Source organism: Liolophura sinensis, chromosome 4 (genome assembly GCF_032854445.1).
Source record: "Liolophura sinensis isolate JHLJ2023 chromosome 4, CUHK_Ljap_v2, whole genome shotgun sequence".
NCBI lineage: Eukaryota > Metazoa > Mollusca > Polyplacophora > Chitonida > Chitonidae > Liolophura > Liolophura sinensis.
In genome coordinates this window covers 24309631-24325526 of record NC_088298.1, presented here as the reverse complement: position 1 = coordinate 24325526, position 15896 = coordinate 24309631, and the positions used below count along the sequence as shown (strand labels likewise).

At 39.7% G+C, this 15896-nt stretch overlaps 1 protein-coding gene and 1 long non-coding RNA gene across 2 annotated transcripts; both read right to left on the bottom strand.

The window, feature by feature from the left end:
• Window positions 1-844: 844 nt before the first annotated feature.
• On the bottom strand, window positions 845-2470 carry LOC135464539 (germ cell nuclear acidic protein-like). Its single transcript, XM_064741964.1, has 5 exons — window positions 2325-2470; window positions 1957-2040; window positions 1639-1720; window positions 1174-1541; window positions 845-1049 (listed from the first exon to the last, which is right to left on the bottom strand). The coding sequence occupies exons 1-5, from the start codon at window positions 2468-2470 to the stop codon at window positions 845-847; spliced, it is 885 nt and encodes a 294-aa protein (XP_064598034.1).
• Window positions 2471-6034: 3564 nt separating this feature from the next.
• On the bottom strand, window positions 6035-10526 carry LOC135464343 (uncharacterized). The gene is made up of 4 exons (XR_010443659.1): window positions 10400-10526; window positions 7536-7612; window positions 6274-6494; window positions 6035-6137 (listed from the first exon to the last, which is right to left on the bottom strand). It is a non-coding gene; the product is annotated as an uncharacterized LOC135464343 (long non-coding RNA).
• Between the last annotated feature and the right edge of the window lie 5370 nt (window positions 10527-15896).

Genomic DNA, 15896 nt, shown 5'->3' with positions numbered 1-15896 from the left:
CAAAAAACAGCAAATAAAAAAGAAAAACAAAATTAACAAACAATAAAAAAAACAACAAAACACAGCAACAAAGGAAAGTACTCTGGTACATTTATGGAAAAGGGGAGGTAACTAACAGTGTATGAAAATTTATTCGTTCACTGTAAAAATAGTAACAAGCTGGTTTCCACTGTCGGTGGGATCAGTTTGATTTTGGCTATTAAAGGGGTCCAAAAGTATTACAATAATTAAAAAAATCTGATGTTTGTTTCTTGGGCCATATAAATGTCTTGGCTAGAATCCAAGTACAACCGCAATGCTGACTATTTTGGAATCCATTCGACAGAAGAATAGTTTATTTGTTTATTTGATTGGTGTTTTACGCCATACTCAAAAATATTTCACTTATACGACGGCGGCCAGCATTATCGTGGGAGGAAACCGGGCAGAGCCATCAGCAAGTTGCTGGAAGACCTTCCCACGTACGGCTGGAGAGGAAGCCAGAAGAATAGTTAATTTACAGAGGTATATGATGTGCTATTATCAAAAAGCTCTCCTTGGACAAGTTTTCCAGACAACCAACAAGCCCCTAAGCCCCTATACTGTAACATCTCAGAAGCTTGAAACTCTTGGGGATTCCAATTCTTTACGTTGCCCTGAAACATCACGTTGCCATGAAATGTTACGTTTCTGATCCTTCCTGGGGTATTTAACTTTCTTTGCCTTGGTAACCTGGGAACCGACTCTTTTCTTGGACTGTTCATCAGTTATGGCCGTGAGCTTAACCTTACGTTAGTATGGGGATGCTCTGACAAACTGACATTTTGACGCATAGATAGGCGCTGTGATGGCTTCGCGTAGGACTTCATAGATTCTCTGCCCAGAAGGAATATGCTGTGAGTTGCTTCAGGAATGCCACGCGAAGAACAACACACTCATTGTCAGGGGCAACACCATCCTCACTATCATCATCAAGAACAACACACTCCTCATTGTCAGGGACAACACCATCCTCACAATCGTCACCAAGAACAACGCACTCCTCATTGTCAGGGGCAACACCATCATCACTATCGTCATCAAGAACAACACACTCATTGTCAGAGGCAACACATCCTCACTGTCCTCATCAAGAACAACACACTACTCATTGTCAGTGGCAACACCATTCTATCATCATCACGAACAACACACTCCTCATTGTCAGGGACAACACCATCCTCACTATCATCATCAAGAACAACACACTCCTCATTGTCAGGGACAACACCATCATAACTATGATCATCAAGAACAACACCCTCCTCATTGTCAGGGGCAACACCATCCTCACTATCATCATCAAGAACAACACACTCCTCATTGTCAGGGACAACACCATCATAACTATGATCATCAAGAACAACACACTCCTCATTGTCAGGGGCAACACCATCCTCACTATCATCATCAAGAACAACACACTCCTCATTGTCAGGGGCAACACCATCATCACTATCGTCATCAAGAACAACACACTCATTGTCAGGGGCAACACCATCCTCATCAAGAACAATACACTCCTTATTGTCAGGGGCAACACCATTCTAACTATCATCATCACAAAAAGTTGTCAAGGACAACACCATCCTAACTATCATCATCAAGAACAACACACACCTCATTGTCAGGGGCAACACCATCATAACTATGATCATCAAGAACAACACACTCCTCATTGTCAGAGGCAACACCATGCTCACTATAATCATCAAGAACAACACACTCATTGTCAGAGACAACACATCCTCACTGTCCTCATCAAGAACAACACACTCCTCATTGTCAGTGGCAACACAGTTCTAACTATCATCATCACGAACAACACACTCCTCACTGTCAGGGACAACACCATCCTCACTATCATCATCAAGAACACCACACTCCTCACTGCCAGGGACAACACCATTGTCACTATCGTCATCAAGAACAACACACTACTCACTGTCAGGGACAACACCATCCTCACTATTATCATCAAGAACAACACACTCCTCATTGTCAGGGACAACACCATCCTCACTATCATCAAGAACAACACACTCATTGTCAGAGGCAACACATCCTCACTATCGTCATAAAGAACAACACACTCCTCATTGTCAGGGACAACACCATCCTCACTATTGTCATCAAGAGAAACACACTACTCATTGTCAGGGAAAACACCATCCTAACTATCATCATCAAGGACAACACACTCATTGTCAGGGACAACACCATCCTCACAATCGTCATCCAGAACAACACACTCCTCATTGTCAGGGAAAACACCATCCTAACTATCATCATCAAGGACAACACACTCATTGTCAGGGACAACACCATCCTCACAATCGTCATCCAGAACAACACACCCATCAATGTCAGAGGAAACACCATCCTCACTATCATCATCACGCACAACACACTCCTCATTGTCAGAGGCAACACCATCCTCACTATCATACATCTACAACATCTTTGTGGAACTGGGCCCATGGTTAAATCAATTTCCAGAACCAAGGAAGACTTCTGGAAGAATTTTGAATTTTTTCTTTAAACTTAATACTGTGCCATAACCATGGAGGTATATATGGAAGAAGGAACAACTCGCCCAGTCAGGCCAGTGAACCGGTCAGACTTATCTACTTTGCCTTTCTACCCCTGTGGAAATGAAAATCTCCTGTGCCCCCTTTTTCAAAAATATCCAAAATTGCTCATGTCTGAGATCCATAAAATCACATTTCTGCACGACTAACGATGTACTATTAATAAAAATAAGATCGGGGAAATACATAACTGAATGTGAAGATGTGGCAATTTATGGCCCCAAAAGCGGTTTCTTAACAAGTTTGATTCTTGTGAACAGTAAATTCCTATATTTCTCAAAAGCATTGCTGGTTGACATATGCGCGCATGCGCAGTCCATACTGATTAGGAGAATTACTCAGGAGGTTTACATGCTGGGAATACACGCCTCTGCTGAACGTTCATTAGCTTTCTGGTTAGTGCCCTGCAGAATGTTCTTTAGCTTCCTGGTTAGTGCTCTGCTGAACATTCATTGGCTTCCTGGTTAGTGCCCTGCTGAATGTTCATTGGTTTCCTGGTTACTGCCCTGCTGAACGTTGATTGGCTTCTTGAACGTTGATTGGCTTCCTGGTTAGTGCCCTGCTGAACGTTGATTGGCTTCCTGGTTAGTGCCCTGCTGAACGTTGATTGGCTTCCTGGTTAGTGCCCTGCTGAACGTTCAATGGCTTCCTGGTTAGTGCCCTGCTGAACGTTGATTGGCTTCCTGGTTAGTGCCCTGCTGAACGTTCACTGGCTTCCTGGTTAGTGCCCTGCTGAACATTGATTGGCTTCCTGGTTAGTGCCCTGCTGAACGTTGATTGGCTTCCTGGTTAGTGCCCTGCTGATCATTTGTCCAAATAACCTCAAACCACTGGTTATCGAGACTTTTGCAAGGCAGTATTAATTGCAGTGTATCATCGGCTGATGCATCGAAATGAAATGTGGCCAAATCCATCTGCCATTGGACAGTAATGCCATCCACACTTATCAGATATACATGCTCTATATGCACACAGCTTCCTACTGTTTTTAAGAATACTAGAACCCATCAGGGATAAAATATTGGGGAATGTACAGGGCATACGTGAAGCACACATTACTGGCTAGTACCAAAGGGCCAATTTCAAAAGCATACATGTGCCGTGCCAGGCGGAAAAAGAAATACCAGGCAGGCATACATGTAAGTTGGCGACATGTTGATCAGTAACCAGGCAGTAATTCAATGTGATAAATATGCTTGAATAGTGTGGACAACTGTTAAAACAAGAAAAAAAAGGACAAAAACTTAGGCCATAACATTGTTGAAAATGAAGACGAAATTCGAACGTCACTTGAATATCATCATGGTAAAACAATGCACCACGTTTCAATTCAATGCGAGCATGTTTTCGTTTATAATGTTATTTGTTTTTAAACATGATACTCCCAGGAAATTGCCAATTTCTTCTGCTGCAATAAGTGAGTCAAAGTGGTCTGACATCTGTTCTGTTATCCTGTCTTCATTATTTGCCGCTTGTACAGGGGGCCTCTGTTCTGAACAAGGGACGCATGACTGGGTGCCGAGTAGGGGCTGACCTATCACAACAGGTGTCAAAAGCTGCTGGTCTCGAGAACGCATGTGCAGTCATGTGCCCTAAGGCAGACAGGTTAATCCCCTGTTTAAAACAGTCCTGCTGTGTCGGTATCGTACATTGAACATTTTGATTTGTTCATTTATTTATTTGATCGGTGTTTTACACCATACTCAAGAATATTTCACTTATACGACGAGGGCCAGCTTAATGGTGAGTGGAAACTGGGTAGAGAACAGAGGAAACCCACGACCATCCGCAGGTTGCTGCCAGACCTTCCCACATACGGCCAGAGAGGAAGCCTGCATGAGCTGGACTTGAATTCACAACGGCTGAACACTGAGAAGAGCCTGAGTTGTTCCTCCTTCTACACATACCTCCATAACCATAGCAGCGTTAAAATATACATAAATAAACAAAATAGGAAGGCCAGGAAGACTTTTGATCAGGTTTATTTATTTATCTATTTGATTGGAGTTTTATGCTAGAACTGAAGAATATTTCATTTAAACAACAGCAGCTAGACTGAAGAAAAGTGCCCTACTTATTGTGCTACATTAGCACGCTAATCACTAGAGGACCACGGAGGACCCTACTTTCAATCAAATAAATTCAACCCTATGAAGAGAACTTTTACTGTAATTCTTCAACGCTTTCACATGTTTACAAGATGTATGCTCCGAATGTTCCGAAGGCATTATTCTGTGCACACTGACACAATTATACACAATTGATGGTGGTGGGTTTCCCCTGCTGATGGTGGTGGGTTCTCCTGCTGATGGTGGTGGGTTTCCTCTGCTGATGGTGGTGGGATTCCCCTGCTGATGGTGGTGGGTTTCCTCTGCTGATGGTGGTGGGTTTCCCCTGCTGATGGTGGTGGGTTCTCCTGCTGATGGTGGTGGGTTTCCTCTGCTGATGGTGGTGGGATTCCCCTGCTGATGGTGGTGGGTTTCCCCTGATGATGGTGGTGGGTTTCCCCTGCTGATGGTGGTGGGTTCTCCTGCTGATGGTGGTGGGTTTCCCCTGCTGATGGTGGTGGGTTTCCCCTGCTGATGGTGGTGGGTTCTCCTGCTGATGGTGGTGGGTTTCCCCTGCTGATGGCGGTGGGTTTCCTCTGCTGATGGCAGTGGGTTTCCCCTCATGATGATGGTGGGTTTCCCCTGCTGATGGTGGTGGGTTTCCCCTGCTGATGGTGGTGGGTTCTCCTGCTGATGGTGGTGGGTTTCCTCTGCTGATGGTGGTGGGCTTCCCCTGCTGATTGTGGTGGGTTTCCCCTGGTGATGGCGGTGGGTTTCCCCTGCTGATGGCGGTGGGTTCTCCTGCTGATGGTGGTGGGTTTCCCCTGCTGATCGTTGTGGGTTTCCCCTGCTGATGATGGTGGGTTTCCCCTGCTGATGGTGGTGGGTTCTCCTGCTGATGGTGGTGGGTTTCCCCTGCTGATGGCGGTGGGTTTCCCCTGCTGATTGTGGTGGGTTTCCCCTGCTGATTGTGGTGGGTTTCCTCTGCTCATTGTGGTGGGATTCCCCTGCTGATGGTGGTGGATTTCCAGTGCTGATGGTGGTGGGTTTCCCCTGCTGATGGTGGTGGGTTTCCCCTGCTGATTGTGGTGGGCTTCCCCTTCTGATTGTGGTGGGATTCCCCTGCTGATGGTGGTGGATTTCCAGTGCTGATGGTGGTGGGTTTCCCCTGCTGATGGTGGTGGGCTTCCCCTGCTGATTGTGGTGGGCTTCCCCTGCTGATGGTGGTGGGTTTCCCCTGCTGATCGTTGTGGGTTTCCCCTGCTGATGATGGTGGGTTTCCCCTGCTGATTGTGGTGGGCTTCCCCTGCTGATTGTGGCGGGCTTCCCCTGCTGATGGTCGTGGATTTCCCCTGCTGATGGTGGTGGGTTTCCCTGCTGATGGTCGTGGGCTTCCCCTGCTGGTGGTCGTGGGCTTCCCCTGCTGATGGTTGTGGGTTTCCTCTGGGCCCTGCCCGGTTTCCTCCCATAATGCTGGCTGCTGTCGTAGAAGTGAAATATTCTTGAGTACAGTGTAAAACACCAGTCAAATAAATAAATAAATAAAAAACCACATGGACTTGACTGTGCATTGACCCCTAAGCAAGCGGCCTCTTCAAAACAATCTAAAAGCTTACCTTTGTTACACATGATTCCTTCAGGGATATTCACAGCTGTTCTCCAGTGCAACTGTCACACTGCGGAGTGAGTGGGTAATGAGTCTACGATGAACAGGGCTGGTCTCCCTTTGGTGGATGGTACCACAACATTGTGAATACATGCGATTACCATACCCTCCGGCAAATCCTTGCTGTGAATGTTGTACAAATCCAGGAAGAACTGTATTGCTGGGCGCTTCCTGAAAATGGCATAAAACTTAATCCCACACTTAGGAAAACCTTAATTTTATTATGAATGTATTGTAATACTGAACAGTTGCGCGTGCATCAAGTATTAGTAGAAACATGGGTTGAGCCTCTGTCTTATAATTCTGACATCTCTTACAGCCTTGTCTCCCTGACACCAGTGACCTTGGATTTCTGTAGAGATAGGGGAGTTTTGAGTTCTAACTCTTTTATCGATGAAGATAGAAAAGTCCAACTGTATCATGTGACCTGTCAAAAATGTTAGGCAACTAACTTTAATCACATTCACTACAACCTGTACATTTGAAAAAAGTGCCGTAAAATGTAATTTAGAGTAGACGAATGATGGAGAAAACTGAAAATCTGAACGATCCTGAAGTTGAGAAGTTCCTAAAGGAAAGAGGTGTCATTTGTGCCTCTGGAAAAAGAGGGAGACAGGTGATCAGTAAATGAATGGCAACAAAGCTTGCCTATCATTTTTCACAAGTCACATAACTGTTTTTACCTTTGACTACAGACGGGTTCTAACTCGAAACTCCCCTATTGTGATGCCTGCACTCTGAGGGTTATAACTGATGTAGATAGGGAATTTGTGTGAGTACATGCATACTTGGGTTTTCATGTCATGCTTAACAATTTTTCAGTCATATGATGACAAGGAGTTCTCAGGTGTGTGTCCGCGTGTATACTGTGTATTCTTGTGCCAAGGAGAGCCTACTGTCGTCACTGAATTATAGTGCTGAAGACACCAGACATGACACCCCATCCAGTCACATTATCATTATATTGACACCAGGCCAACCAGTCCTGCTTACTTCTCTACCTTCTCAGGGCTGAGTGTAAACGAGGCGGCAACTAGTGCCATTTTAAAAGAGGTACGACCCGACCTGGCTTTGATCCTAGATCTCTCGACCTTGAGACAGATACTCTAACGCTTAGGCTACCAAAACAGTTCAGACCATTTGCAGGCTAAAGGCTCGCTACTAACTTGCTTAAATAGAAAACATGAAGTTTTCAGATCTGTACACACTTACTTTTAAAGACGACAAAAGGTGATAAAGATTCACCATTTTCTTGTTGTCTGATGTCTGGTGTGTCTTTGGATTTCCAGCTGGAAAGGAGATTTCAAAGAAGTGGTTATTTTCTTTTTTAGAAACGTTCAAACACCCAACACCAAAAATTATACCTGAAAGCTTGTGAAACCTAGATTTACATGGTGATGCCTTGACTTAAATATTGCTTAATACTGCACAGTTTTTCACTTTCATGTTTACATTTACATGTTTTATGGGAAAACTACGGGCGTTTAGGAAGTAACTAAGAAAACTTTTCCACGTGCAAACCCTAATGGTGGATGATTAGCGGTCCAACTGCCGCTCACCGTGGCTCCCTGAAAACTGACGGCAATCTACCAATTACAAATCCAAATCCATGTATGTACGTATGTATACACACGAACAGTCAAATCTCGCTACAGAACACTCCCCCCTCCCCCCCCCCCCCCCCCATTGTTGCGCCACCCTCACTTATCGCCAGCTTAAAGACATGACATAAAAATCCCTACAATGTTACTATCCATCAGTTACCGTCACCCTCCCTCAATGCCACCCGTTTGGCTGTTTTCTGGACAAAATGTATTAAAACCGTTAGTTTTTGCCCAGCTGTTCTGCCATTAACAGCTGCCACAAATCCCATCAATGGATGTCTACTATAAATTATGAATTAATGCATGAGTAACAGGCAAACGTTTTACAAACAATTTTTAAGTCCAAGAAATTCTGTTGCATAGGTATATGAATTTTATGTAATGTTTTTTCTCGGAACAACAGACTGCCTGAGCTGTATAAAATTCAGGGGCTTTTAAACTGACCCTATATTTATTACTTCAATGATGACTGCATGCTTTGTTGGCATTTACACACAAAGACTCTTGTGGAACTAAATTTCTATCAAGGGTAGACAACTCTAATACTGATGGTATGAGAGTTGTCCCCCCATGAAAGATAACACTTGAAAGATGAGATCCAACCTTGTTTTTGATAATCATACAGTATATCATTCATGTATACTCAAGCATTTTCAGAGGAATATTGAACAGAATATGCACCAACAACAATTGTCTAATAATATATTCATTGTTACTATTCTACTCTTAAGGTTAGTTTTTGATGATATGAGACAATTACAAAAGCCCTGACCAGCAATGCATGGACACATACTCTAATTCCTCAACCTTTACAAATAGAAAAGAGCACCTCTCAGTGCAATTTTTGCACATTTTTAATTTGATCTTGGAAATAAAACTACATTGGTTGGATTGACCAGTGTCAGAGCTTCGCAAAAGCTACAATTTTATCAGTCAACACAGAATAATGCCTTCAGAATATTGCTTGAATAAACACCTAGCAAACACGTGAAAATGTTGAAGAATTACGGCAGCTGCTTAGCTTCCATGTGTAAACATGAACCTTTTCTTATTAAAGGGGAAATAACAGGAAAATTTCACACATTTTATATAACATGCTAAATACATGTATAAAAATCTTGTATACAAAAGTGTATGGATCAAGCTAGTTTAGAACTTCAAGAACCATCCAGCTGTACACAAAGTTTACTGAAAGCGTAGGCTCTCAGTTACCAAGCAAGACATTGTACATACTCTGTCTCCTCAATGTCACGAATGACCAACTCTAAGTTCAATTTATACACATTTTTCACTTGATTTTGGAGACTGGCCGATTTCAGGACGTCACAAAAAGTTTAATTTTACCATTCTACACACAATGATGCCTTCAGAATATGCTTGAATAAACAGGAAATATGCGAAAAGGTTGAAGAATTCCAGTAAATCAATTACCACAGTCTATTTATTTTGGACTTTGACGACAGTCGGCATTATGGTGGCAGGAAACTGGACCCATGACCATTTAAAGGTTGCCCACCTTCCCACCTACAGCCCGAGAGGAAGCCAGCTCCTAGGTGAATGCGCCACAGTGGTATACTAACTTCATTGGCCACGGAGGCACACAGTAAACCTTATCAAGACAACATGTTAGAACCAGAAAGCAGTTCAAGAACGGAATGTTAATGGAAAATGTCCAAAAAAAAATGTAATATTGATGTGTAATGTTCCCCGCACTTGGATATCTTCAAGTGCACCTTTTATCAAGCCCATGTATGATTGCCATATCTGATAGGATGAGAGGGCCCACATACATGTATGATTGCCATATCTGATTGGGTGAGAGGGCCCACATATATGTATGATTGCCATATCTGGTTGGCTGAGAGGGCCCACATACATGTATGATTGCCATATCTCATAAGGTGAGAGGGCCCACATATATGTATGATTGCCTTATCTGATAGAGTGAGAGGGCCCACATACATGTATGATTGCCATATCTGATAGGGTGAGAGGGCCCACATACATGTATGATTGCCATATCTGATAGGGTGAGGGCCCACATACATGTATGATTGCCATATCTGATAGGGTGAGAGGGCCCACATATATGTATGATTACCATATCTGATAGTGTGAGAAGGCCCACATACATGTATGATTGCCATATCTCATAAGGTGAGAGGGCCCACATGCATGTATGGTTGCCATATCTGATAAGGTGAGAGGGCCCACATACATGTATGATTGCCATATCTGATAAGGTGAGAGGGCCCACTTACATGTATGGTTGCCATATCTGATAGGGTGAGAGGGCCCACATATATGTATGATTACCATATCTCATAAGGTGAGAGGGCCCACATATATGTATGATTGCCATATCTGATAGGGTGAGAGGACCAAATCTAGAAAAAAAGTGGTAGCATTTGGTTTCAGGACCACTATTTTTCTCAAAAATGTGTTTTCCTAGAACAATTACATTACACATACCTGGTTCTTGTACTGTATTGAGTTCTTCTGTCTAACTTTTGTGTCTGCTTGCATTTGTTTCTTGGGTCTTCTCCTTTTTCCTTTAACATTTTCCGTCTTGCTTTTGTCCTGTAAAGATTCTGCAAATATTCCTTGTTCACGATTTGAATCTCTCATTCTTCTTTTGCACCTCTTGAATGCTTCCAAATGATCCCAGATTGTTTTCTTAATTATGAGTCCACAAAGACATTTCAGTTTGATAGAACTTCTACATCATTGTTTTGGAGGATTCTGGATATACCATAACAGAGCAAAAAAAAAAAAAAAAAAAAAAAAAAAACAAACCCTAATTTAATTCCCCTCCCCTCCAAAAATAAAATAAAGTTTAAAATACAGTAACAATCTATTTTCTATCCTTAATGACCTAAACTTGACCATGTGTCTTATTCTTTCAGATTCTAAGAGTTCTACTGATTTTAGAAAGGTGTTTGGAGGATTGTTTGAAATTTAAGATTATATGCTGCTGTGGAAATGTAAATGTTTTATAACATTTCTTTGCCTCTAAAACTGAAGTTATTCAGTCGAAATTTGAAGTCATTTAGGGTAAACATACAGGATTTTATTATTTTATTTCCATCTTGCATAATACACAGGAACACGCAAAGGACAAGTCTGTACCATACAATACACTTTTACATTTGGTAACTTCATCAAAAAATTATATTCAATGTATTACATGACATATTTTAAAGACTATCTTTGAAACTAGTATTTTTCTTTTTCTTTGACACAAATTCAAACATTGTATATGCAGATATGTATAATAATTATCAACCATGGAGGTATCATCAACAGACATTTGAATTTACATTTTTATTAAATTTATTTTATCGGTGTTTTACATTGTACTCAACAATATTTAAAATATTCAACGGCAGCTATACAAAATGAGTGCTGATTGGCTTACAGCGAAAATCCAAATAGGAGATCTTGGGTTAAAGTTTTATTGTCTGGTCACACATGCATGCATAATCAATAAATTTATACATATACAGAACTTAAATATTCAACCTAATCTGTTTCTCTTAAAAGAACAGACCTTTAAAAATCGAAATAGACAGCACTATTAAAATAGACCAATGTTCCAAAAAATTTCTTCCTTCTGGTGAACCAAGATACTGTCAGTATGGCTCCTAAAGCCCACCATAGTATTTGAACATTTGAATGCCTTTCAACACTCTCAAAAAAGTCTATAAAAAAAAAATGAAAGTATACTTTCCCATAGTTTTCAGTTGTCTGTATGTTGAACTGTACTTCATATTTTAGCTTTCTTTCATTTTAAAACAAATACACATTGAGAATCATCTTTTCTTGGTTGGTTTGTTAGAGATAAATCAGATGAAGCTCAGTTTTGGGTACTGTCCATTTTTCAAGCATGACCGAGGCTGAAGCCTTTAACCTAGGAAATCCTATCTCCACAGTCAAGCCAATCAGCATTGATTTGTATTCCATATACAGTGATGTAACTAATGTATGCAGAAAAACCATGTATCAAAATAACTGTGCAATAATTGTTTCCTCTGACAATTTGTTTTCAAACTACAACAGTCAGCCTGCAAAAACCTTGATTAAAATAATTGATTTTGGTACAAACTTTTGATCCACTACCATTTCATCTTGAAATTTGAAACCATAAATAAATTTCTAAATATACATATTTTTTAAAATCTGTGTTGGTTTAAGTCTGAGATTTTAGTCATAGGTCTATAACATTATTTTCATGCATTCACTGTTGTTTTCGCCAGTCCTTTTCTGAGGAAGACTGACAGACACGGCCTTAACTGGTAAAATTATCTCTCATATAATACACAATAAAAAGAGCATACTTTTTTTTTGATTTGTCAGCTCCTTGCGTTAAGAAATTCACAACTCAAAAAAAAAAAAAGAAAAGAAAAGAAAAGAAAAAAAAATCCCCAAGATAACTAGTAACCATTTTCTCTTTTCTTTGTTTTTGTGTGATGGCTGTGGAAGCCTATAGGTGATCAAGGTGAAAAAAAAATTTAGGAGCAAAAACTAGAAATTTATTCAACTTACTAATGATTCTTACCCTAAAATTTCAACCTTCTTATGTCAAAATTTCGACTATTAGGCCCCAAATTTTCACTTTCTTGTGATATATATGAATGACAACAGTGGATTGTGCATGTCCTGTGGAACTGGAAGTGTCTAACGACCCTCATCAACACCACCCACCACTGCCTCCACCTACAGTTCTTTTTTTTTTTTTTTCAATCTGACACCAATACAAATATGCTTCTCCAAATGATTAAAAACCGTGACATGAGCTTACTTGAAATTATCACAAATGCGATAGCTTAACCGTATACTAAGGTTCATTAAGAAATGTTTATTATTCCAACATCTAAAACAAATAATTTGTATGACAATGTTATGCTGATAGTTATCAATATTAATAAAACTAAATTATTTACTGTGAGAATAATGACCGTTTTCCATTTAAATTTTGTAAATTTCAAGACTTGTTCTGTTGACATAGTTTAGACCCAATAAACTTTGGAAAATGTTGTTGTTGCTGTTAAAGTTCATAATATTCTGGCTCGGCGTATTAAAGTTGTCCAAGGAATAACACTGATTCAGTTGCATTTTCCTTTCAACTCAAAAATTAAACAGAGAACATTTTGCAAATAGCCATCATCCGCATAAAATGAAGGGGCAAACACAGAAAAACAAAAATTCAGGTGGCGCTCGCGGAGGCCATGCGAGAATCTGTCGGAAAGCACACAGCCTGGTTTAGCATCTGCAACGGTATACATTACCGTAAGCAAAACCATAACAACGTGGATATTTGGGATCGCACTTTCCTTCTGAGCGCATAACGATATAATCAGCTTTCATGCGTCATTGACTGTGGGTAGTGATTGATACCTACCGCACGCAGAGTTTGGCATTCACGTGCCAGTTTCCATGAGCTCAGAACGAGGTTGTACCGCATCATCGTCGCATGGTTTCTCTTGATAGTTCTAATATATACACAAAAGATTCAACTGCTCTAAAACAAAATAAACCAAAATCGCAGCAATGCTAAAATATGCCAGGCTCATATCATTAGTTAATGTTTTTACCAGTCATTTAAAAATTTCTTTATGTTGAATGCAACAGGTGCCCGCCTGCTGGCCATCGTCGACTGCATACTGGTAATGAATGACTGGAAATTGGCCCTGTAGGGCTGTGATTACGTATACTATCACAGCCCTGTCTTGTTCCATAAACTTTCCTTGAATACCTCTGTACTTCCTTTGCTGGCATTAATGTACTACTGCTGGGCACCAAATAATTTGTCTGTCAGTAGTCATAGTCGTTTCAGCTATCAATTCTAGGTAGTGTTCCCATGTGGAGACTGGACAAATTTTAACTCCAGCCGCCATGTTTGAATGCATACTTCTCACAGTGAAGCGAATCACGAATGCAATTACCACTGCCACTGTTAGGCAAGTTAGACCTTTTGGCACGCATACTTGCTAATTGTTAAGGATCAATTTGACCAGTAATGACTGGAAGGAACCCATAATCAACACTGATGAATGAAAACAATTCTTAAACAATTAAAGAATAGATTAAACATGATATGCTACATTGCTATTAATGTCAGTAGTTGTCTCCCTTGTATGGGCTGTGAGGAGTATGCATTGAAACTTGGTTGGAGTTAGAAGTTACCCAGTTTCCACTTGTTTCATGTTTGTTTGGGTTTATTAGTGATGATACAAAGGGACACCTGCTTGGAATTGATAGTTGAGACGATTATTACTACGGACAGACAAATTATTTGGTGCCCAGCAGTAGTATATTAAAACCAGCAGGGAAGTACAGAGGTATTCAACGTAAGCTTATAAAACAAGACAGGTCTGTGATAGTCCTACAGAGCTAATAGTAAACGTGCGTATATAGAGGCCTGCATATTTTTTTTTATTTCTTCATTAGTAAAAACATATTTCTTCAGAGATAAACTAAAACAATTTACATCTGATTATTTCTGTGTCCACGATACATGAATATATCACTTACTTCAGATGTTATTTTTGACCATTTGATTTAGACAGACATTTATTAAATACCCAGGGTACCTACGATGAAGTTTATAACCTGTTTATAGAATCTCTGGAAGTTCACATTTCAGTGTAAAGGAACGATTTAAAGCTTTTATCAGGCGACATATGTGATCAAGTATTTACTCTGTGTGAAGGTATATATCTATAAATTTAAAATACCGATAGGGTATTAGTACTATTTATGCGTGCATGATAAAAGCTAGCACCTGTTCAAGAGAGACAATCCCATGCTTCTCATACTGCCTGCAGAAAGTAAATTGAGAGTTTTGTCCCTTTATAGTATCTTGTACCTGGCTTTGTCTGTGAAAAAGTCTATAGAAAAGTGCATATGAAGAAAATCTTTGTTAAAATCTATATTAAAAACAAATCAACGTCATCAATACCGAAGACAAACCCTTGAACATAGACAAAAGCTAGAATACCTAGAAAAACAGTGTTCTAGAAGTACTATGAAAGTATAAAACTATATTTTCAATTTTTTGAATTTTTGACTGAGTGTAATGACTAATGATTTTGTCATTATACAACTGATCAAATCTACCACTTTACCTGTTTACAAATGTATATGTTCAGGTGAAAGATATCTTACCCACATCTTTTTATTTAGCTTTTAAATTGGTAATTACAAATCTGTTAAATCTACCAGTTTTGAATTATACTAAAATTAAATTAAAAATGTATTTTTTACCTGAAATATATCAAATTTACAACTCTTTACTTAACTTATAAATATTATTCCCTCCAGCTCGTTGACTATGTCTGTACTTATTTTTTTGGTATTGAATAAAGAACAAAAGGACATTTACCTGTCCAGTGCTATGTTTGCAAAACATATTCCAATGCATATCCCAAAAAGAAAATTAATGTGGACTTTTACTTATAAGCTACTTTTATTTTGTTTTTTACATTGTGATGAAAATTTTTATCAAATAATAAACTGGGTACTCTATACAAACCTAGTTCTGCCTGTTCAGAGCAGTTATATTCTGCTTCTCTTGCACAATTAAAAATTATTTATTTGTACTTTAATTTTTTCTCCCTTGTTTTTTTGTTCCCTTCATTTTATTTACTTGTGCCAGTAACTAATTGGTATTCATTATGTCCATAAGCTTATTATGTATTATTTGTTATGGGTACAAACCTATGTGGAGGTAAACAGCAATCATTGATTTAATTCTGATTATATCTGTATTACGGATATAGTCCAGAAAGAAACAAGAATGTGACTGTTATTAGTTGCCATATATTAAGGTAACACAACTTTTAATTAATTCATTAAAATAAATAGAAACTATGTTGTATAGTACAAAACATTTTGATAACAGATATAGCAGCCGTAAATTATAGATACCGGTATGCAGTATGATACAGTGGAAGAAAATACGAAGAAG

Coding starts and splice junctions, on each gene's coding strand:
- LOC135464539 (XM_064741964.1), bottom strand. CDS start 2,470: ATGTATGATAGTGAGGATGGTGTTGCCTCTGACAATGAGGAGTGTGTT. Junction 2,041..2,324: donor GGTGTTGTCCCTGACAATGA/GTGTGTTGTCCT, acceptor TCTTGATGATAG/TGAGGATGGTGTTGTCCCTG. Junction 1,050..1,173: donor GTTGTCCCTGACAATGAGGA/GTGTGTTGTTCG, acceptor TGATGACGATAG/TGATGATGGTGTTGCCCCTG.